We start from the raw sequence: 25,414 nt of genomic DNA on the forward strand, positions 1-25,414 counted from the left end.
TTTGAAACAGACTTATTGGATGGTCTGGGGCTATGGGTACTATTTGGGAAGTATTAGTGAGACTCCACTGTGTGAATTAGGCCACTAGGAAGCAGTAGATTTCATAACAGGAGGACAGATAATGAGGACTGGCATTTGGCTAATAGCGTTCATCAGTGCTTGACAGCTATTATCTAATCAAAATCTTAGAGGGCATTCTCTCATTGCTCATTCAGGTTATCTAACAATGACATGGAGACTGCCTCATGTACTGAAACTACCTTCCAAAACTGAGCTCATATTCATACTTTCATTTCCATAACTAAAGAAACACACAGTGACTGACCCTTGTCAAGATCAGAGTCTAGCTCAAACTATGCTCTACTTTGTGTGAAAGTTGAACACTTTCCTTATTCTCCTCGATGTCTGATGAAGACAAAAGGCAAACAGACCTATAATTCAACAATATTAAATTGTAAAAGTCCATAAGGCATTCCCCCAGCATTTGAACATGGCTATTCCAAGGATGAATGTAGATTATCATACCATTAAAAGAGATAAACATAAGTGAATATTACAATAAATGAATATCACAACCAACTACAGCTGACTTGGGTATTACAGCCAACCGCAGCCTCAACCCAGGAGGGGGAGCTAGAGCACAAAATATGCTACACAGTGTGTGACTTGCTGCATCTACAACTGACTCTGTTACCGGTCTGTCTTTGACTGCAATATTTCCAGACAGGTACTCTGTCGATAGCCCTTCTTTTTTATTGCATTCTTTCATTATCTGTCCTCCTACTGACAGACATGCAGCCCCTTATGAAACATAATTCAGACCTGATGTGGCAGTTACATGAAGTCACACAGGTGCCTTGTGGGCTGATACTGAGAACAGGGAGGAAGGGAGGATATATCAAGGAGATGAACAGCTGAAATAGCAAGAGTGAGTGCGCACACTGTGTGACCCTTGTGGTTATATGCTATAATATTTCAAGACAGGGGATCATGTAAAGAGATAAGAAAAAGTGGGAGTAAAGGGTAGATAATGCTGGATCATGAAACAAGAGTGTGCAGAGAGAGCCTGTTTGTGGTGCTCTGTCATTTTGGATGGAACATTTTCAACCAACTGCATTATTTGCCTGGACAAAATCAAATACACTGCATTGGTGTTTCAGTGGTCCTTAGATAATTTTCCAGTGAGCCTTTCTGATGGGATGCAAACAGTAAAAAAAAAATGAAAGATTCTTTGGATTCTTACTGGCTGACACACATAAGAATGAGAGGAACGGTTTTGGTTATTAGTGGAGAGAAAATATGACGATATTTCCCTGGAGGTTGTGATCAGATTTGAATTGTGTGTGCACGTGTTCTAAGTGGGTCAGTGGAGCAGAGCTGAGCTCAGCGATCTATAGCCTCATCCATAATTCATCAGAGTCACACAAATGATATAGACTGAGCAGGGAGTGGCAGGGATGCAGAGCATGCCCTCTCTCAGTCTGTCTGTCTGACTGTCGTCTCTGCTACCCCTCTCTCAGAATGAGCAATTTCCCTTAGAAAACAACCACCACCCTGAGTGAAGAGAAGAAAACCAAACACATGATGTTTCATGATATTCAGAGGTGCACATTAGTGTATTTTGACAACACAAGTCAAGAAAGTAAGACCAAATACTGACAGTGTCCTTTGTCCTAACCCAGCCAGAAGACAGGGTCAGAGGAACAGACATGTGGGTCAAGGTTGACGAGAACATCCTCAGTGACTGACCAAGTATGTGGCAATCCTCCAACGGCTGACAAAACAGCATAGATGCACGTGTATGCCAATACTAATGTCCTCTTTCATACACACACAAACACACACCATCCCAAAGAGGAAGGACCAGCTGCAAGCCAAAAATAAATACACAAAGGATGACCCATAGTGACTCACTGCTGACATGTACACATAAATGCACATGACCTCTTGCACAGACATGCACAGCAAACTTAAAAACATTCAATCAGACTACATGTGCAACCCCCAGTAAGTATTATAATCATTCAAGTATAATGATAAAACAAGTTGATTGAATATGAATCAACTGGTATTGCCCTTTGATACATATGGCTGCAGAAATTATGTCATTCATCTGTAGATAATGAAAAGATGTGGAAAATCTACTTGTCAAGGGGTGGAATATTAGTCTACATGAATCAAGACATATTAATACACTTAAGTGCCCTTGGAGAGTGAACTTGTCCAGCACTGGTTCAGACATCTATCTATTAATAGCAGCAGAGAAAAAGGCAGAGAGCTGCAGTCGACTCCTTCCTCATTCAGACCCAGATTATAAACCTACAAAACTGGCTGAGAAGGAAGAGTGGCTCCAAACTCACGGCTTTATCTTCCTCTTTCTCTCCTCATGACTGCATCCATCCTGCTAATCAACCCCCATCCTCACACACACACACCTACATTTATCTTTCAAACCTTCCTGCCCCTCCCATTTGTCTTTTGAGCTTTTCTTTTAGTCCTTACTTTCACACCATCATATCCGCCTTGATGGTTTCACACACAAAATTGCTTGAAATGCATCAACTGCGAAGCCGTGATGTGTGTTAGCATGAGTGTGTGTGTGTGTGTGTGTGTGTGTGTGTGTGTGGAGTAGCCTAAAGTGTTCCCACTGTTGTGAATGCTAACAGCAAGCAGCACAGGATAAGGGCGTTGCCCTATATGTATAATCACATATGAATATTCAACAGCTAATTAGACAGGCTGGGACTGGGGCTACGCTTCAAAGGGAGCACAAACAGTTGGGTGGAGAGTTCAGGCGCACACACACACACACACACACACACACACACACACACACACACACACACACACACACACACACACACGTGCGCCTGCATACAAAAGATGAGCATCTGATTCAAGGCTTCTCTCTGGATTTTACATGGCACAACAAAACATTTACATTGCATCTATTTAATTTTTTTTGTTCATTCTCTTTGAAGTGGAAGACAGGAGTCCCATTGAGGTCTGTTAACTGTCAAACACAAACTTTTTTTTTTTACTGACACTGCTACATAATTCACAGCTGTCTCTGCGTGTCATTCAGAGGACTTAATTTAAATACGCTCTTGAAGAAGAACAGGAAACAGCGGTGCCTCTGCAGCATTGAGATCTAAGCGATAGGTTGTCATTCCAACATGTCTCCTGTGTCGCTCTACCATTTGAAATATATGACGAAAGAGAAAGCTTAATTACAAGGTTTAGAGCAAATGAAGTGCCGAATTGCATAGGAGTCTAATTTTAGAAGACTCTTTTTTTGCCGCCCTAAGAGGTTGTTGTTCACCAGACTAGGCTGGTGGGGTGGCTGGCAGATCACACAGTGAACCTGTAAGCATTCATCTGGCTAAAGCCGCTAAGGCCCTATTTGAACATCACTGTTACCATGGAGATGGGCAACCGGCTACGCTGTCTGTGCACTGGACACAGATGAGAGGGAGAGAGATGAAGAGAGTGAGAGCTAAAGAAAGACAGTCTCTAAGACATGAAATAAGACAAAGCATGGAGGAAAAAGAAATAGAGGGAAGAAAGTTGAAGAGGTGGTGCACAGGGAGAAAAACAGTGTAACAGATTGAGATTATCCAATTACAGATCCTTCACAAAACTGCATGTGATCTCCTGCAAATGCACAAATATATGCAATAATATAAACACAAATATATACAGACGTGACAAATTAAAGGTAGAACTTAGATTTTAGTATAGATCAAATGCACATGCTTCATATAGAACATAAGAGTCACTGAATGGTTTGATGTAGATCCAGTTGAACACCTATGGGAGATTTGCGACAGACGTGTTAAGGCCCTACACATTGTACAAATCTGAGCGATCTCAGCGCAAGTTCCTATTTCACAGAGAATCATGATTAAATCTTTAGTCGTCATTTAAAACTGTGGTCCTAGATTGCATTGTGAAACATGTCCATGACACTGATTTTGAGTATGCTGACCAAAGACAGCCAGTGTCAAAATTCTGAAACAAATTGTCATGTTAAGATGGCTGATACAGCCAAAGTAGACAAAAGACAGTGGCTGGTGCAACACTGTAAGCAACATTTTTTCTTTAGACAGTGCTCGCCACCACCATTACAACACCAAAAAGAGGGGACAAGCACTTGTTGATTCTATGCCAAAGCACATTGAAGCTGTTCTGGCACCTCGTGGTGGTCCAACACCTCACTTAATTTGACAGTGCACACATACACACGCATACACACAGAGGTAACAAGTGATGTAATTAATGAGAGAGCAAAACAAAGGGCCAGTGTTTAACTGACAGTTAATATTGGTGTTTGTTCTTCTGATCAATGACTGCCTCTTGCCACACATACACCCACACTATAGAATACACCTTGAATGCCACACAAACCCAACACTACTGGTTGTTTGGACTGTCTGGAGGAGAGATTTACACTTGCCATAAACTACAATTACCGCTTCATGGTTTTCGGCCTCTGAGTGCAGGCTTTGAGGGAATTCTATAAAATATATAAAGTGTCTTATCTGACAAAATCGATGCTATCACTATATTGGCAAGTAGGACACCAGTGAATAATTTAGCAGTCTCAGTAAATCCAGTGAAAGTATCATCAGTTCATAATCTTATCCTATGAGATATTTGTGTGAAATTTTGTCAAAATTGCCTAAAATGTGACCTTTGACCACCAAAATCTAATCAGTTCATCCTTTCTTCCAAGTGGATGTTTGTGGCAGACGTAATGAAACTCCATCAAGTTGTTCCTGAGATACTGCATTTGCAACATGGGATGCACAGATGGACGCACAGACAGATGTATGTACTGACGGATGTGTGTACGTACAGTTGGACAATCCAAAAACATGATGTCTCCAGTTTTGGCTCTCTCTGGGGTGAAGGAATTAAAAAGACGAATGAATGAAAGGAGATTTTGTTTGTCTGACATGAGGGATGGAAGACTGGTGAGCAAAGACAGGGAGGGAAAAAGACTAAAGGGTAGTTAAGAGGGGAAGGACAAGAGAGGGGGGAAGATTATAGAGCAAAGAAGGGAGATTAGCACATTTGAGAAGAACAGTTTTTTGTTCTTTGTCAGTGCAAACCACAGTCGCAGATCAGCCAAACCCATTACAGGCTTTACTCTACTTCCTCTTAACTGTAACACTGCAATAAAGTCACAGAGTTAATGTCAACAACTTCGAACCACAAACAGTCATGGTGGTGCAGTGACGCGAAACACACACACACACACACACACACACACACACACACACACACACACACACACACATACCCACACAGTGCTTGAAAAACAATCTGCTACAGGCTCCTAGTTGGCAAACACAGGAGTGGAATGACATCACCTCCAGTGTGGACTAAGAGCACGTGCTTCATCATCCCCATGGCTATGTCTCTCTGCAGAAAGTCAATCGAAACTTGGTTGTTTGATTATACACAGGTTTTACCGCGTACTTCCGTGACTGTGCTTCCTGTGACTAAAGGGCAATCTGCTGTGGCAATGGTTTGATAAGCCTTGACAGCTATCATATGCATCTGTAGCCCTGGTTGTATATGAGTGAATGTGACCTAACAAGACCCCATGTTTGTCTTTTGCAGTTTTTCAAATAACTCAGTGTCACTAAAATAGTTTCAGGACGAGGCACGGTGTCCTGCTGCAAAGGGCAGAAAAGCTTTCATCAACACACAGCCAGTAGCCTGGGGAGGTGAGAGACGATGAGAGCGCAGTGATGAGGATGCTAAACTAGCAGGGACAGAACAAGCCCCAGGGGACCAGGTGATGTTCGGCGCCTCCCAATGACACTTCTCTTTCTTGTCCTCTTACAGGACTAGGGGAAATACAGAAGTGGACCAAATCACTCAAAAGTAAGTCTGTACTGAGATGGAACAAAACCATCAAACCAACAAAACAAAACACAAATTTATATAAAGTTTGGGTCTTCTAATGGTCCTGTAAATACAGTGAATTCATTTGATCCATCCCACAATTTCTTCAACAAACCCACACGCATCTTCTTTCCTTTTTGAGAGACAGTAAAGCAGCAATATTTGTTTTTTGTTCTTTCTTAAAAATAATATGCTACAGTGCCCCATTACAGACACATCATCACACTCATTTTTTCTATAATGTACCCAAATTCTAATTAATTAACTCACATTACAATTCATTAGTCCAAACAAATCACTTTATGCATTTGATCCAAAGGCCAACACAGACATAATTAACTATGCAAATTAATCAAAGAGAATTTTCTTGGTTCTTTTAAATAACATTTGCTAACATGATGTTGTTCTAATTAACAAATCAACCCAGTTTTTAAACATTGCCATATTTGGACTCTTTTGTTCTCTAAAGCCCACGTTGATCAATGGAACTAGATCCATGCATAATATTGTTGTCTGTTTTTGAAATCACACAACAGAATTAACTTAGGGCATTTCAGGGCACTAATCCTCAGGCCCTCTTCCACGTGATTCACTCTTTCCCATACACATCATGTACAAACAAACCTTAAGATTTTTTGTTACTTTCTTTTTTTTGTTTTTATCCACAGCGCTCAGCGTTATTAGTTGACTTTAAGACGACAGCATTACATGAAAGCAGCTGAAAACAGGATAAGGAAAATGTGACATGTTAGTGTGAAACTGTATTGCACTGTGCAACATACTGAACTCTAAAGAAATTACAAGTTAAAAAATGCAAGCATTTAATATCAGACTACATTGCTGAGAGTACTTGCAGTATTTGTCTACACACAGCTGCATGATTTCAGCTGGACTGGAAGCTGGTCCTCTGAATTGTTGGAGGTATTTGGTTTTGAGGTGGTTAGGGATTACTGCAGGAGAACACAGGATGTTATCTCTCACACAGAAATCAAAATACAGTGCTGCTAAGACAAAAGAAGGCTGAGCAGGAAGACAGGTGGACATGTAGATATGTGGCCTGAGGTAAAGAGATGGGGTCATCTACCCAAGGGAGACGAGGTTAGTGAACATTTGCAGACAGGCCCTGAAGGGCATTATCTTGTCTGAAGACAAACACAGCTTCAGTCTCTCTTACACACACAAATCCAATGGTGTGTGAGAGGACGAGCCTCAAGGCTTGGCTTCTGTTTCATCTCAACGCAGTAGCTCATATCCCACTAGAGCCTACTCTCTGCTTCCAGTCTCCTGTCTTAAACAAGTCTTCTATCCTGACACTAAACATTTTGCACCTTGCAGCCATTCACTTCCTTTGTCTGTTTTTACTCCTGTTTTATCCCTCTGAGAAGAGACAAAAGACCAGTCTAGATCAGTCTCCATCAGTCTGGGACCAGGCCTTCCAGTCTGAAAGTGAGACTGTGCCTTTTTGCCAACACATGCATTTGTGCATGTACATGTCGATGTTTCCAGGTATATGAACATCCACCAGCACCATTACACAGAGTTAGAGATGAATGGGGAGAGTGTAGTCTGTCAATCAATTAAGCAGCTAATTGTAATAAACCCCACAGGCTGAGCACCAGCTGCACAACAGTGGACTCTTAACAGACCTAATGTTGAGTTCTAACGCCCCTCTACTCTCTTTAGCAGCACAGCCACCAGGGGATAGTTATATCAAACTCATGGACAGTTGTATAGCACAGTAAACTAGCCTGTTGTTGCAAATGAGACATAAATGCTCCCAAATCAGCAATAATGAAACATAACATTTACCGATCATTTCATCCCTTGGCAACGGCTCCAATCGACCTTATAGTTTGCAGTTCTTGCTGCTGTAGTACGAGTTACTGTTTAACAAGAGTTTAGATAAAGTGCAAAGGCAGACCACTCGGTCACTGTATGGACTGAACTACCGAAAAGTGAATGGAAACACAGAGGAAAATCTCTGTATACTAAAAAAAATTAAAAAAAAAAAAAAAAAAGTTGATATGCAAGAACTGTGCAAACGATATTACTGCCTACATAGTTTCTGCAACTGACAACAGAGTTCATTTGTACCATTTTGACTGCCGTCCTGAACAAAGCACTGATCAGACAAAAACACACACTCTTGACACAACACCAACTAGCTGGAAGACACAGAGACAGAAAGATAAGACAGTGAAAAAAGATTTGCAAAACCATCATGCAAGACTTTGCCGGAAACAAAAAGCTACGACAACTGTGCCTTTAGCGATGAATGGAGCTGCTGCATGGAGATGGGAAGACACAGATACGGTTTTAACGACTAAACAAGCTTGTGTGTTTTAAGCTTACCTTGGAGTACTGTCTACGAAGACTGAAGCGCTGCACCATCCTGACTGACTGCTGTACCCACAGCTGGAACCCCTGCCCTACTCCTCTCCACTGATATCCCTCCAAAGTACACACTGCCTCACATAGTACACTGTAGATTCACACACACACACACACACACACACACACACACATTGAGGGCACACACACTACCCTCCTCTCCAAACATCCATGTGCACACACATTTCTAGTCCACACCGCTTTAGTCTACTATGCAAACAGGAGAGAGAGTGAGGAGTGAGAGAAAACAGAGGAAGAGAGGGAGATGAAAAAAAGGGAGAGAGAGCAAGTAGAGATAAAGACAGCTCAGCTGCGTTGCCCTCTACTCATATTCACAGTGATCCCCTGAGCTCTGTCTCCCTCTCTCACAGACACAGTCACACAAGATGCTCACACCACATGGCTGTCAAGGCACAAATGATTTCTAGTGTACATACTCACACGCAGTAGTCTCACAGTCACACATATACACACCCCTCCACATCCTCTTCTAAACACAGCACTGTTAACACATTCACACAACACACAGCCGGTGCTCAGCTCTCACTCATCTAGGACAAGGCAAGGTTGCCTCCTGCTTCCTGTCAGTGAGCTGGAGGGTGGGGTGAGGAGGAGGTGGTGGTAGAGGAGGAGGAGGAGGAAGAGGAGGAGGGGAGGAGGAGGGACCAGCTGACTGTCTATACTACCTCTCTCCAGGGACAGAGGGAGGGGGACAGGGAGGGAGAGGGGGAGAGAAAAGAGGAAGAAAAGAAAAGGGGAACGCAGGAGGGACATTGTTGATAAAAAGAAAAGACATTCATCATTGCTGATACACACTCAAATTTACAAGCTATGCAACCCTCAACCTCCACTGACAGCAGGATGTCACACACCTCCAAGGTCAACCACGCTGTTACTATGGTAACCCATGGAGGGCGTAGTCGAGGTTGCTGCAAGTTTGGGGGTAACCACAGCGACTGCTTGGATGACCTGTATGACATTGCTCTGTTGCCGTGCAGAGACAGGGCTGTGGCGGTAGCTAGAGAGGGGCGAGACAGGTTATCATCTCTGTCAAGGGCGAGCAACAGACCACAGAAAGGTTGATGGTCGTCTATCACAGCAGCAGGACTGATGGAGCACAGATGTCTGCTAGCCCTGCTCCATCATCCCAGGTGAGGTCATTCACACAGGACCGAAGGATGCTTGATTTTGCAGATGAAGAAAACTGGAAGGGGAATGTTAAATTCAGCTCACAGATTAAAGATGTCAGTTAATGTGGATGTCAGCACCCACTGGTCTAGACTTTCTGCCCACCACTGGACTGATAGCCAGCCATCACTATATCTCTGACACACTGATAGTGAGTCCTTGGCACAGCTTATTTCATTAACCCAAAGATCGGTCTAGTCTACAACTCACATGAGCTCATAAGGCAAACACAACCTCCACATGAACCAAGCCCAGTGCCCCTCACAGCAGGTTAGCTGGTCTGACAGTGCCCTCTGGTGGCAGACACAACAAACTGTCCAAAAGTCCGGTTTACCTAAGGTGGTTAAAAAGGGCTGTGACATTTACCAAGCCAAGACAGACAGACAGACAGACAGACAGACAGACAGACAGACAGACACACACACACACACACACACACACACACACACACACACACAAAATCTATGCTACTTCTTTTCCATTACATAACACTACAACTCTAACTTAATGATATCTGGATTAACTGGTCTAACAAAAACGGCAGAGCTTTTCACTAACCAGTTTTATGGCAAAGAAATGTATTTCAAACAAACAACATAAGTAATAGATAAATAGATGATTATCCAAGCAGAATACTAAAGGAAGGATTTTGCAAGCGCATTGATTTATACTGCAGCATTTACTGTAAGCCATGGATAAAACAACTCAAAAAGTAAAAAGCTTTTAAAGGATAGATTCACAACTTGTAATCTATCTTAAAACCATAGTCAAGTGCCCACATGTATATCAAAACATTTTTCCATTCCCCCTGTTCATTCTGGCCATTAAATGATCCCTTCCTAATGTGCTTCCAATGGAAGTCACTGGGGGCAAAATCCAAAGTCTTTGTTCCATCTAAAAAACATTTCAGAGTCTATCTGATGTTATTATGAGATGCTTCAGCAGTTTGAGTTGGTCAATCAAGTCAATATCTTCCAAAGTTGGTAATTTTAGTACAAAATGTCCTCTTTGTGTTTCCCCTGAATGATGTTTGTGTTCTGAGTGATGGTGGAGGGATGGTGACACCAAGAGGGAATTTGGCAATACAAAGAAACCTTACAATACAAAGTAACTTTTTATGATATTCACTTGATTTGAGCTACTCAGACTGCTGAAACCTAGTATGATCTTTCTTTTTATGATGTATTTTTGCACAGAGAATGTGGACATTGGAAATGTTAGGAAATGCTTATTATGGCATGTGACTATTGTTTTAAGACAGACTTGAAGTATTGTGAATCTCTCTTTTAACACTGGCTGCACTTTATTAGTGTGTATCTATATGTGTGGTTGTCTGAATGTGCTTTGTGTGTGTTTTTAACTGATGACTCCCCATGAGGAAGGGATTGAGGCTGCCTTCGAGCACAAGAAGGCCAAATACGCTGACTATCCTGTTGAGGTGGGATGCCAAGGCTTTGTGGGGCTGTCAACCATGGAGGGAAGGAAGCTGAAGAAAGCGGTGAACAAACTGGCAGAGGAAGCAGAAAAAGGCAGTTTTTGGCTCTGGCTGAGACGGAAGGACAGGTGCTGGAGAAAGAACAACTAACCCCAACAACAGCCGCAGGGGGTACACCTATTAGCTGCAGGAAGTGACAGGGAGACGTCCCTGTCACTGCCCCGCCACCAGGAGATGTTCCAGGATTAAAGGGGCGAAACGTTGAGGAATGGTGGTTCCTGGCTGATGACCCTGCGGCTGACCCATAGGCACTGGAGGAGGTGCGACAGGCAGAAATGCCAAGCAGGAAGTTCTGCCTACCTCTGCGTTTACTGAAGTCAGATTAAAGATGATGTTTTACTCATAATAAAATATCTTTGCACTGGATCATAGTCAGCAGAAAGCAGTAAAGGCCTTTTCTCAGCATTCACAGCAGGGAATGTTACATCAGCAGCAAAGTGAACCTCAGCTTTTGATTGACAGTTCACTGACACCAATAAAAGGGTAAAAAAGACATATCGATCATCAGTGATAACACGATTCACGACTGTTGTTACTTACCCTATCTGTCTCCTCCGTGGACTGGTACCCTGATGACAGCACCACATCAACACCAGTGTATCCAGGGGTGGGGCTGCTGGGTGTGGTGTCAGTGGTGGAGGAGGAGCGAGGACGGCTGGTATGCTGCTGTGGATCGTGGGTGTTGCGGCGGTGTGGGGCCTGGGGGCTACCTCTCAGGAGGGGATCTCGATCTCTGCTCCCAGATCCCGACCCGGATCCCTTACTGCGCCGGCTCTGGAGGCTGGTCCCACGCCTCATCATGCCCGCAGCGGCTGAGCCTTGCCCAGCTGCAGAGGGAACCAAAGGAGCAGAGAGGGGGTCAGATTCAGGACAGCAGGGCCCCGTGGCGTCCTCGGGGACAGAGGGGGAGGCACCACCTGCCGACACTACAGAGGAAGACGAGGAGGAAGACAAGGAGGGGATGGTGGAGCGAGAGAGGGAGAGACGTTTACGCTGCTGCTGGAACAGCTGTTTCAGTCCCTGGCCAAGAACCCCCATGCTCTCCCTGGCATTTTGGCTCATCTTACTGAAGGAGGGGTGCTCTGACTGGGATGAGGCCCTCTTCAACCCTGGGCCTTGTGACCCCACCGTCTCTCTTCTAGCTCCAGGACCTGTACTGGGGCCCACCCCCTCTGGCTCCCTTTGACAATCATCCCCCTGCTGCATAAAGCCCTGCTGACTTCTCATGAATAGCAAGGAGAAACTGTCCTACAAAACAGTCGGCGAACACTTCCCTCTCTACATGCAGAGGATCAGATCAGGACAATGACTGAAGAACAGAAGACTAGAAAACAGTAGAGCACAGTAGAAAACAGTGTAAGTGTAGATGGGACTGTCTGATGGAGGGTGGGATCGGCTCAGTGGCGGTCAGAGGGATGAATCCAAAGAAGGCGCATTCATCTTTCATTCAGCCATGCTGGTCTAGCACAGAGAGAGAGATGGATTATGAGAGGCTGGAATATTGCCGAGATCCAGTGACATGGAATCACCAAATTTCACTTGTGACCATTTGTATATTTCAAATTTCACACGAATGGAAGAAAGTCTGAATGCACAGTAATCAGACTGGAGTTCTACAGTCTGCAAGCTGGACAGCATGAATCTGCACTGAAGCATCAAAATTAATGAGTAACTCGACCATTGTAATTTTAGAAATAAAATATGATAAATACTGTATCATTGGTTCAAGATATCACGGTATCAGAGAGGCTGCCTCGTTGATAGTCACGTCAGGTCTCTGAATCATTCGGCATTCAGACAGGTCAATGTTCCACAAGCAAATGCATGTAAAAAATAGGAAAACAAACTGGTTCCAGGTTAGCTAGCATGACACAAAGATGATGAAAGGAAGCATCAATGAATTCAAAAGTAAGTAGGTAACATGCAAGCCAGGAAAATAAACAACTGCCCCCAGGGGGATGGAATCAAAAAGGTATAAGAGGGAAAGGATGCGGAGAAGAATAGAGGCGTGAGAGCGGGATAATAACTCACACATCAGAAGAGGAAAAACCCACCTACCATCAGCCCAACTGTCAGTGTGTCGTGTGACTCACTCCTGTTGATTACCTGAGAGGGAGGTGGATAGAGGGAGGGAGACAAAAGAAAGAAAAACAGAGATCATTTTGAAGAATCAAAACTTGAATCTTCAATGTACAACTCCAATTCCAAAAAAGTTAGGACACCTAACCTGCCAGCAAGATGCTTCAAACAAGTTGGGAGGGGTGCAACAAAAGACTGGGAAAGTTGTGGAATGCTCCAAAAACACCTGTCTGGAACATTTCACAGGTAAACAGGTTCACTGGTAACAGGTGATAGTATCATGATTGGGTATGAAAGGGGCATCCTGGAAAGACTCAGTCATTCACAAATGAGGATGGAGCGAGGTTCACCACTTTGTGAAGCCATGATTGGATAAAGATTATACTAAATGAGCTGGGGAAAACTTTGTGAATCCATTACCATTTGCAAATGGTGTCATATTTTTTGGGAATCAGGGTTATACTCACTGACCTCAAGATACTCAAACAATCAGGTGTGTTATTCTGTTCGCAATCAATAATAATTTTCACTGTGGGCTGTGAACATTCTGGGCATAATGAACATAACTCTGTGTGTGTGTGTGTGTGTGTGTGTGTGTGTTTGTGTGTGTGTGTGTATTCCTTCAGGAGCTCATTTAATATCCCCTAAGGCAACCCTTCCTTATCCTGTGGCAGTAGCAAGAGACACGGGTTTCCACGCTAGAAACAACATACAGGGCAGTGTCACAAATGCAGAACACAGTGCATGATCACCTCCTGCAGCCTTGAACACTGCCTGGCTGATTTTAAGTCAGTGACAAGCCCAACACAGCGGACACCTGATAACATAAAAGTCTCCTCTCCTCTTCCTCAAGAACAAACCTTATTGGTGGAAAAGTGATCACCTCACAGACAGACCCACAGGCAGACAATCAGTTGGCCCGAGCCTGCCTGCAGCATCAATAGCAGCTCCCATTGAGGGCAGCAAAACAGGCGAGGCAGGAAGATTCAGAGCCCAGGGGAGGGACAGTTACATACTCAAACTATATTCCTTCAGCTGTAAGCTCATAAGGAATAACACTAAGTTGGACAGACAGGCACACACACTCACTAACACACACGTCTTAGAACTGCAAGAATGTGATCTATGCAAATGAAGCTGTGACGGGCTTGATTCACATCACTATGAATACAATCAGCAGCTCAGTTTTACACCCAGTCCAGAGACAGAAGGAGAATGAACATGAGGCTACTTGCAGGTAGCGTATCGCTTTTCACAATGGCCACACTGTCACTGCCAAGAAAAGGCGCATTCATGGACATAAACAGCAGCTTTTACTTTCTCCACGAGCTGATCATAAACGTGGTCTTGTCAAATCCTTTCTGTTCAATGGGCAGATTCAGACCAGCAGATTCTAATTCAGTTTGTTGATATGATGATGCCAATCAGTTAAATGCATAAATGAGACTGTCAGAGAGAGAGAGAGAGAGAGAGAGAGAGAGAGAGAGAGAGAGAGAGAGAGAGAGAGAGCAGGTGTTGAACAGGTTCACTTTAGTCACCTGCTAGCTTGCTGCTGCCTGGAGCTTTTATAATACTCAATACTTATACATCTCATTTCAGTTGCTATGAACTCCCTGTACAACCACAGCAGGTGAGCAGCAATGGACAGTGCAATGTACACATATACATGCATTCTTCATTATGCATGCACGCACAAATGTTGAAACTGTAAGTGGCATGCATTTTGTGGCAGACACAGTGTAGTGTCATTGATTATGATGAAGCATTGTATTTCTGTTGTTTCTAAGCCGGTGAGTGGAGGGGTAAACCTAAGTTAATCCTGTCCTGAAGCTGAGGCTGAACCTGAAGCCCTGCATCGTCCCCGGTGCCCGTCCCTCCCTCCGTGTCTGTAAATCCCCCTCCTTCATCCCCAGGATGATCCCAACGCTGGATTGGATGTTTTCTTGATTGCCTACGGTTTTATATTCAAACTAAATCCTCTTTCAGGAGCCTCTAGAGGACAAAGCTTTATTGTCAGACTTGGTGTGTATTCTTATGTATGTGTGAGAGGTCCTGCATCTTTGTTTAATTTAAGCAAGGCACCTTCATGATGTGATGATGCAAAAGAAGAAACACCAGATGGATCTCTGAATGACGTCTGTCCTGTTTTGACCAGAACTACTTAATTTCACCACATTATACCCCTGTGACAGTGCACCAAAATTACAGCATAATTGCAAAAGCCTGCACAGGCTGTATTTAAAACAGGATTTTGCTAATCTTGCTAAGAGCTTACAACTACTTCAATTTTAAAAAATAATGTGAAAAAGGAAATCACCATTGTTTTTAACAGAGAACGCTCAAGACAACTTTATCACAAATGCAATACTGCAATCTGGTGATCCTCTCTGGATAATTCTCTCTTCTTCTCCTCGGATCAACCTCAGAAACATGCTAGCGGATGGATGTATTTTGTTGTATTTAAGCTCTGTCCACCACAGAAACAGATCAGCGATTATCAGTGATTAACAGGTGTCCGTCACAGCTGGGGTCAGCAGTCTCAGTGAGTCAGCATGTTTCTCAGAAATTTGACAATACTGTCAAAGGTGATTTACAAAGGACCACATGGACAATGGGCTCTCTGGAACCGTGCCACCCTCAGTCATTCCCTTGCATAAACACACACACACACACACACACACACACACACACACAGACACACGCACACACACACACACACACACACACACACACACACACACACACACACACACACACACACACACACACGTCCTTGTCCTTAGCTTTGTAGCTCATTCCATTCAGCTGAGCTGCCAGTCGTCCAGCCCTGCTGTCATTGTCTTTGGCCAGCTAAACTAGAAAGATGGTGAAAGCTCAGCAGAGCTCTGGCACTGGCAGACTGGGGGGGGGGGGGGGCAGGGGGGCAGCTCACACTGGCAATTTGTCATTTTGCGGTTAGTGACAAGTATGTGTGAATGAATATGATAGATTCAGTTTAATGAAATGTAGCGGCTTCGTGATGAACACAATAATTATCTTGTTTCTTTTACTTCCTGATTTCTTTGCTTCATTTAAAGAAGCTTTGTCAAGCTCTCGTGTTTAACAACTGATCACAATATCACAGCTCCCTGTAAATGTTCAGTTTAGTTCTTTGGAAAGACGGCGGCAGCTCTATTCGGGCAGAAACACTGTATTGATGAAGATGTGACATTGAGGGTTCTAAAATAACGTCCATTATTGTTACAGAACAAAGAAGGCACTCAAAGGTGCTATTTAAAAAAGACTAAGCTCCAGAGGTCCAATTTTGCCAGAGACGATTCAAAAAGCTAAATAATAAAGTGCACAAACTGGAATCTAGCATAACGTTAGATAAATTACGTGTCTTTTAATGCAAATTTTGTTGTAGTTACTGCAGTTCAAAACCAAATGTCTCCACAATAACCTTCCACTTTTGACATGGTAAAAGTTGCAAACTGGACATGACCAAAGCAACTGGAGGTCAATCTGGCCTGTGCACTTTGACACTGAAGCAGCCATGTTGTTGCTCGTTGTTGAACATACAGTCGCTTAACTCAAAATATGGCCATGGCTTAAACAAGCCAGTGTTTCCAGAAGAGTCTCAGAGCTGGCGTGGAATAGACCACTCTTTGTTCCCTCTGAGCCACACACAGGCCCATCGCTGCTCTTTGTGCTGCGCCTCTTTCACTGACAGACACACATCAATAAGAGGGGAATTAGGCCAGAGAGTTCTGGCAGCGATGCTTGTGTGTGAGCCCATGCACCAATATGTTATATCAGTTTTTATCAGACAAAGACAGAAAAGGAAAGAGACAGAATTATATTGTGTGGAAATGTGTATATGTGTACACATGTACAGTATATGCATGTGTGTCTTATCTTTGACCAATGGAAACTGGACCATATCTCATTCAGCAGCTGCATAATGACAGCATAGGCAGGAAACAGGAACAATCGTTATTGTATTTGTGTGTCAGTGTGTGTGTGTGTGTGTGTGTGTGTGGCAGGGAGGCAGGGAGGCAGCAAATAGCAGAGTTGTGCCAGTTAAACAGGGCAGGAGATGACTTCAGCATACTGTAAAGAGTGTGATAAGAGACACAACTCTTTGTATCAGACAGACAGGGAGCAAGTGAGAGAAGAGAGACAGAGGGTTACAGAGGGAGTGACACAGGCCAGACTGGATCAAAGGCATCCGTCCAAGGAGGGTTTTGCCTGGCCGTGTCGGGTTCAGCTCGGGCGCTCAGCTAAGAGTGTGTCTGAATGAGGAGGTGAAAGGCAGGTAGTTACCTGACAGAGGCAGGCACAACGCCCTATTGTGCAACATAGAACCCACAGGGAGGCTAAGCTGCCAAAGTTATGCTCAGCTTTCGAGGAACAAGACAAACCAGAAGGAATATAATCATTTACTCACACACGCAAAAAAAAGAAACACACACTGGTGTTTGCTTAATGACATCACATACGTGTATTCAAAAGCTGAAGAATGAAGTGCTGTGTCCTTCTACAGCTGCCAAGAAGACTATTATTGGAGACTCATTCAGACCACATATCTATGACCTGGATACACTTTTTCCAAAACACTCTTAATTAAACTTAAATTAGGCAAAACCTTCAAGTGTGGGTCTGGAAGTCTGCCTAACCTAATACATCTGATTTCACTGTATCTCTTAGGCAACAGGAGACAATCTGCATGCCTTGTGATCACCCCTGACTCAAAACCAATAAAAATGTTGACCACAAAAAAACAAATACAAATGCACAAAGCATACATATGCTTAACACACTCTCACACAAAGGGAACAATGGGTCACATCTAAGACTACCTAACAGCCTGTGAGGCGGGAGGCTGCAAAGACAAAGTAACAAGGAGACTTTGCTTATTTCAATTTCATCTCCACAGAGGAACTATTATGTTGATCTTTTATGGCAGTTCAGGGCTGTAATTATTATACGCATCTCTGAGGTATAGGGACAGTGAACAAAACTAGACAGCAGGGCAGTGAAGTGAAACATAGCTGAAGACTGGCTATGACTCATCAGGCTGCACATCAAACATCATATTGAACGAGGCTGTGCACTTGCTGGGCAAGTCTTATTTAAGGCACCTCTCTGCATCTGTGTTCAACATCACAGCAAGTGTCCTACTGAATAATTTACGATGTGCATGGAACTGATATGGCTGCATGTTGATTACAACTACAACACCACTCAGTGCAGACCTAATGTGTCTGACCTGATGGTGGTATTGAGGATCTCATTCTCTTGCTATTTACTAGTAGGACAGGTGTTCTCAAAGAGGGGAGAAATTAGTAGGGATCTAATACATTTAAGTATAATACATTCAAAACCTGCAAAGTGGTCTTGGCTTATTAACCTGATAGGTGTTTAACAGTGGCCAGGCCTCCGACCTGGCCAACATAGCTCATATTCCACCAGTTCTGGCAGTGCATCATCAACTGTCAACAGGCTGGAAACCACCTACACACCAGCTGAAATCTCATACCAGAGATTGTGTTAAAGGTGCACAGACCGAAGGAATGAGAGAGGGAATGTGTGTCAGGGTCAAAACACACTTTGTGCGACCTGAGTGAGAAACCTGCCAGGTCACCAGGCCGAAGGGCAGCAGGTGAGAAAAGCTTTACGCAGTAAGATAGAAATCATCTGCCTTGTCACCTATTTAAATAACTCTTCAGTCAGATCTCCGAGCTCAGGTAACCAGATACCCCTACAGCCCAATAGGGGGGTTAAAGGAGATCAACACATCCAAGCTCTAGTCTTGAAACTTTTACTATGAGCGTAATACAGGGCTCAACACGTAGGCTGTGGGTCAACAATATCAAGTCTATACTGGTAGATTTACGCTGAAAGAAGATATTCCTCTTGTCCTCCAACCTTAATATCCACTCATTCAAGTCCACCATCTAAAGACAAGAAGATGTAAACATACTGAAACAAAGACCTGAGCAAAAATTATGCAATTTTCTGCAGAAGGCAATGTCTATATAGCATAATCTTAGTCCACAGTCACCCTTTCATGAAAAACTGTATTCAGAAGTTTATCAGAAGCTAAAATGGGGCTGTAGCTGTCCAAGTTAGACTGAACAAGTGGCTATCCTTCTAGTACAAATTTCCCTTTTTGGTTAGTGGTGCTTAACAGGTAAACACAAGAGGGAATGTTATGACAAAATACCTAGCTTTGGAAGATACTCATTTGATTTGTCTAACTCAGACTGCTGAAGCCTCATAAGCTTCAGACAAACTTTGGAATCTGTTTTTACACAAAGACTGTGGATTTTGCACTTCACAGACATGAAAAACTGGGAACCTATCCTTCAATGCTAAAACCCAGACCTCAGCCCTGTTTCAAAGTGCAAACCCTTGTAACGCTGTGTGACCCCTGCTTCTTTTCTGCCTCTGTCTTCAAACAGGAAGAGATCAGAGGGGAGCTGGCAGCTCATTGCCACTAGAAACCACAGTTTTTATAAAGGAATTTCACCTTCATTCTGGAAATGTGGGAGTCAGTCCTACTGGAGAGAATAAGCCCAGTCTGTCCACAGTTACAGGATAAGCAGGATAGTACAGCCAAACCTACTTGTACATGTTTCTTGGTGAAAAACCTGCTGATCGCAGCAGAGATAAAGAATCATTTCAGTCTGTGGCATCTAAATTAAGCTGCACCATGACACCTCTGCTACCCTGTGGGCCTTCAAACAGCAAAGCCCTGTTGGAAGACGAAGAAGGTGAGAGAGTGAGAGTGAGAGAAAGAGAAAGAAATAGAGAGAGAGAGAGAGAGAGAGAGAGATAGAGAGAGAGAGAGAGAGAGAGAGAGAGAGAGGGAAAGGAAAGAGTGTTTCCTCTCAGAGACACATTTCCTCTTTTGCCACAGCTGGCCTTTGGTTGAAAGAATGGAACCAAATCACAGCCTGAATGATGCAGAGATTTGGGTTCTGTGCGATATGATGATATAAATCGTGTGGTGATGGCAGGAGATTATCTGTCATTTCATATTATGCTCTATCGCTTGTTTCCTTGTGTCGCAAATCACACTCTTTACGGCAACATTTTTTGTCATTTGGACGATGTTTTGCATTCTTCTGCATGGCACAGTTGCAGACAGGATATTTTTATGAAGTCAACACCAACAAACTTGGAGGAGGATGAATGTGACACACAAGGAACTAATTCTGAGCTAGAGAATGACTGAACAGCCATGGCAAAACAAAGAGCCACTTCTGTCACATGGACATGATTTGGGTATGAAAAGTCTGACAGGCCAGAAAACCACTTGCAAATTATGCCACAGACCGGTCCCTAAAAAAGACTCAAACACCGCTAACCTAAAGTTCTAACAAAGCAGAAAAATAATCTGAGTACCTATCATCTTTCATACACATAATTCACAGTGTAATCAGAAATAGGCCTTTCCAAGGGGTAATTTTATACAAACTGTGTATCAATTGAATTTACAGAAAATGTGTGATATCATGATATGTATCGTTATCTGGATATGAAATGACCTACAACAGGATATGAGATTTTGATTATATTGTACAGCCCTACTCCAAAAGACAGATTATCTGAATCCTTCTGAATCCCTTCTGAACATTTTTATATAATTTATTTGAAAAAAAGGACAACAAAATTAAAACTGCAACCCTAACTTCTTATAACATAATCATAACGTTACATACATTAAAAACCCAACTTCACAAAACACTAGTTGATAATATCTAGTCATCATGGCGTTGTTTATACGCAGTAAAAACTACATTGACCAAATAATAAGAACCCATTTCTTGGGAGGGAGCATCCTCAATAATGATAAATATGCAAGAAACATTACAGATTTCAAACTTTTCAAACTGATTTGAGCTGGACCAGAAGGAGTCCAGTGCAGTAAGAAAGACACAATCCCTCACCAGTTTCCCACTCACAGACACTGCCTGAGGTACCGACCCACTGCCAAGAAACGAACCCATATCTCTATGGTACATCTCTGTCTCTACAGTACATAACACATGTTTTCATCTGCAAGAGCTGGAAGCAGCCATGCATTAGACACTAAACAAGAGAGAGTTGGAGAAAAAAAACCTCATTATTTTATTAACTTAATAAATTATTAAATGTGGCTAAATGTTCTGTAATGCCATATAAAGCATCCATTCAACATCTTCTATACCACTTATCCTATTCAGGGATGCAGGGGACTGAAGCCTTTTCATGGCATTCACTGGGTGAGAAGTCTGGTACATCCTGGGCACATCCAAATTAAGGGACAAACACAGTCACATTCACAGCCATGCCAGTTTACCAAACCTGCATGTCTTTGAACTATGGGGAGAAATCAGAGCAACCAGAGGAGATGTAGCTCATTTCAACAGAGACCATAACATCATTTACAATTTGTTTACGCAGGAGATTCATGCTGATCATGAAAACAAATGAAACAGCTATACGCATATTACTGGCATGCGCAACTGTAATTCATGCATGATATGAAGCTATTTCACTTAATGGTTTCACTGTTTTATCTATCACAGCCCCTCTCTAAGTTGTCCAAGTCAAATTTCACACACATTTAATATTAGAGACAAACAATCAGTGACATCACAAACAAGTAAAACCACACTGTGCCGAACATGACAGCTTCATAAAACCCTTTCTGTCATTCTTTCCTATCAAAACATCTAAAGTCTTTATAACACAAGTGTTTACCAATAAAGGTAAATAAATAAAACCTTCATATGTATAAATTTAACTATAATCCCCTTCATGTCACCTTTCTAATCCTTTGTCTGCAGCTTTGTTGAGAGACATGCAGGCTTCAAGTGCATAGGGCCAATTAATCAGCTCCTGTGACAGCAAGGCGAGCATACAGCAAGCTGTGTTAATCTTGTGATCTGATCTAGGATAAGCCCATCTTTATCACATCCGATGCTGAAGTGTTACATGAAACTGAGCACAAATCAGAGGAGGAGGCAACTCCATCTTCAGAAACCACTGAGTTCTATTTTGAAAGAACTGTGCATGCAAACACACATATATTACACAAACACATTACCCTAGAAGAAAGAATTCTATGCTTAGCTTGTAACAGGGAAGGCACAATGTGAGTTCAGTGGGAATAGGAGGAGGAGGAGGATGAGAAGGAGGAGGAAAAGGAGGGGGAAGAGGAGGAGGGTAGCGTCATCATGGTGGTCTGACCGTCAGACTGAGACATGAATGGCTGCGTTAGCAGTGCCCTGAAGGGGCAGCCAAGCTCTCAGCCACTTAGCACAGCATGCTGAACACATAGTGGGATACATCATGTTAATACCGGACCCTTCCAAACCCTCGACATGTGTATGTACTGTAAATGTGGCGCAGTGTCCAAACCACCAGGTTAGAAACATGGTCAGCGATGGAACAAGAGAGATGAGAATGTTTATCAGAATGGATGAGTAGAGTAAGTGCATGAAAACCAACCTTCAGTCCATAATCATGTCACTGGAGTGGATTTCCTTCATTGCAGGGGAGATGACAACCTGCTACATCAGGCCCACCGGTCTTAAAAAAGGACAGAGAGATGAGATGCAAAGTGTAATCCTCTAAATGCTTCCTTGGCATGCTGTACTCTCTGCGTCTGCATGCTGTGTGTGAGAGTGTATGTCTGTCTGTCTGTCTCCCACACACTGATAATAACAAGTTGCAGAAAAAAAACGCTCCTCTGTGAAGAATCAGACTTAATGAGGCTGTGGATGTCCAGCTTTACCAGGCCATGAAATGCCTTCAGCCCATCAGATTGCATTAGCCAGCTGAGACTAAAATAAACCCTGCTGAGGGTTTATTAAAACTTGCGTAGGTTGCAAGCAACTGGCAGGGCCCTGCCTAATATGATAAGCCACAGGGACACATCAATATGACGGCATCATAGTAAATAGGTTCCATGAATTAACTGGAAATTAACACCTACTCACGAGTTTTACTCTGCTCCATAACAAGCTTGCAAACTCTTAAAACTAGAGGATAATGTGAAAGTCAATAATTATAATCCCAGATGCCACTAATTATATTTGTGTTTTTGCTGCTTGTTTCCTTTAACACAGACAATGAAACAAACCTGTTGTACACAACTGTAATAGTCGACATTAATTTAATCAATTTAATTAATTCAATTGTTATTGAAAAACTACAGCAAACCGCTCGCACGTGCACGCTGTCATGACGCCACAGGAGATGAAATACCGTTATAGCGACCGTTACGAAAGATAAGTCTAAAATTTAACTGCTGAGTAACACACAACGTACTTTAAGCGACTTCAAAGTACTAAACAGACGAGCCTTGTTGGGAAATTACGTGAATGAATTTGTTCACAGCTTAAAGTCGTTGAAATGTTAGTTCAGTGGCAGCCAGTGTTGTCAGTGAGTAGCAGCGGTGTTAACGGACTCAGGACCAGGTTGACAGTCCCGTTAGTGTCACTGCACAGAGCTGCTAATACGATGAAATATCCACATCGACACTGTAACAGCTTTTCCTCCCGTCACAAAGACGCAGCAGACATGGCACACACAAGCACAAACTAACGTTAAAACAACCCAAAAAACCCAAACAACAAATATATTTCACACTTACAAAGGTGATAGCAAACTGTTGGTCTAACAGTCGTTCAACGAGCAGCACCCCTTCTCCGAATGCTGTCCGCCCCACGCTCCGCCGCCCCGCCCCGTCTTGACGTCACGACGTACGACGTATGCCAGAGAAAAAAGGAGCCAAAGATTGTGCTGTGATATGACGCCTCAATCATGCGTTTAAAAACGGATACCTGTAAATCTGGAACAGACATGAAATAACGCTTCAGTGAATATTCACCACTATTCTACATGCTTGTTCAGCTTTTCACAGCAAGCAAAATTTCTGTGCATAATTCCGTTCAAATAATGCTGGGCCTCTTTTTTTTTTTCTTTTTCCAAAAAGTCATGCAGTCATCTGTTTAAGTAAATGCTATGTTCACTTATTATGGGTGATATTAAAGGAAAAGTTCACGGTTTTTCAACCCAAATCTTTAATTGCCAAAACAAATTTTCAAGAAATCGATGGGTCGATGGACAGAAAGTTTAATCAGAATCCGTCTTGATAAGAAATCAGTTGTTTATGTTAGTTATCAGTTTAAGTTAGCTATTAACAAAAAATGACAAAAAATTACCTTGATACTTCTCAATTATTACCTATCTGGGGCCGATGGCTATTTTATTTCTTTATTTTATTTTATTTTTTTGCCGAGCTTTAGATTTGAGAAGCCATCCATGCTGCTGCAACAGCCCTGATGGACAGTCTCTTGGGCCCTTTGAAACCACGGCAACTCTTTCAAATACAGGAAGCTTTCAGGAAGCTTAAATTAGGACATATAACAGTACAGTAAGTCCAATAACAAGTCAAGTTTAAAGTAAAAAAGAAAAACAATAGATTAGTGAAATGAGAAGCACACATTATGACTTGAGGAAAAATATGTAAACAACACAAAATAAAAACTTAAGGGGGTGAATTTAGAGAACAGTTGCTGTGAGGAACTGAAAAATGATTTGCATCATTTGTATGTTCTAAAAAGATAACAATGGACTTAGCACATATAAAAGTAAATGCATCATAACTACTGTTCTGGCACTTGTCTGATGTGGAATTTCTGTATTTTCTCTATGCAGTGACATTTGAAACCTCTGAGGCTTTGTGCTGAAAGAAGGCTAGAGGCATGATATGTGCTGTTTTGGCCTTGGTAATGTTTGTGTTCGCTGGTTATTTATTTTTGGTTTGTTGGGATAAAAAGAGGCCCCCAAAACATGTACGTTCACCACATTTGAGATTGTGCCACACGTGGTCATAAACCAAGGAAAAACTACTTTTGTAGGTGAGATTCTGCTATTGGCTAAATTCAATGAGCTGTGTTTTAATCACTCAGGTCTTTAGGCTATAAAATGTAGCTCAAGTGCATTTGTGCTGACATTTGTTTCAATAAATGACTCTTGTGTTAAGGAAATCTCCTGCATACACTCGTACTTGCCATATTACCTGAGCCAGTTTGTGATATGGGAGAAATGAATAAGTCCTGCAACAATCCCCACCAAGATGTCCTTGATCAAGCCTATCCCTAACTCATCCAGTGGTGGTCCTCTGTTGTCTACAGTCTAAGGTGTGCTGGGGGGATAAAGTGTGTTCAGTTGACTTTACAGGGCTTGACTGAGAAGGAAGCAGAAAGACAGTGAGGGTAATGCAAGAAAAGGCACAAAGGATGTTCACCCTGATTATTACCTGTCAAAGACCATTTTAACCTTGATTACATCTATTACATCTCT

At 42.7% G+C, this 25,414-nt stretch overlaps 1 protein-coding gene across 7 annotated transcripts in view; it reads right to left on the reverse strand.

The window, feature by feature from the left end:
- The window catches only part of tmcc1a (transmembrane and coiled-coil domain family 1a), a 43,962-nt gene extending 20,150 nt beyond the window's left edge, over nt 1-23,812 (reverse strand). Inside the window, exons 1-4 of one of the 7 annotated variants that reach the window (XM_076740804.1) lie at nt 23,700-23,800; nt 22,553-22,633; nt 13,049-13,096; nt 11,531-11,916 (exon numbers count right to left, since the gene is read on the reverse strand). In XM_076740804.1, the coding sequence (XP_076596919.1) occupies nt 11,531-11,791 (261 nt within the window). In that variant the 5' untranslated portion in view covers nt 11,792-11,916; nt 13,049-13,096; nt 22,553-22,633; nt 23,700-23,800. Of the gene's footprint in view, nt 1-8,268; nt 9,623-11,530; nt 13,097-22,552; nt 22,634-23,699 lie in introns of those variants that run through there. The other 6 variants (XM_076740805.1, XM_076740801.1, XM_076740803.1 and 3 more) reach the window with 6 other exon arrangements.
- Between the last annotated feature and the right edge of the window lie 1,602 nt (nt 23,813-25,414).

This window comes from Chaetodon auriga, chromosome 10 (assembly GCF_051107435.1).
Source record: "Chaetodon auriga isolate fChaAug3 chromosome 10, fChaAug3.hap1, whole genome shotgun sequence".
Taxonomy (NCBI): domain Eukaryota; kingdom Metazoa; phylum Chordata; class Actinopteri; order Chaetodontiformes; family Chaetodontidae; genus Chaetodon; species Chaetodon auriga.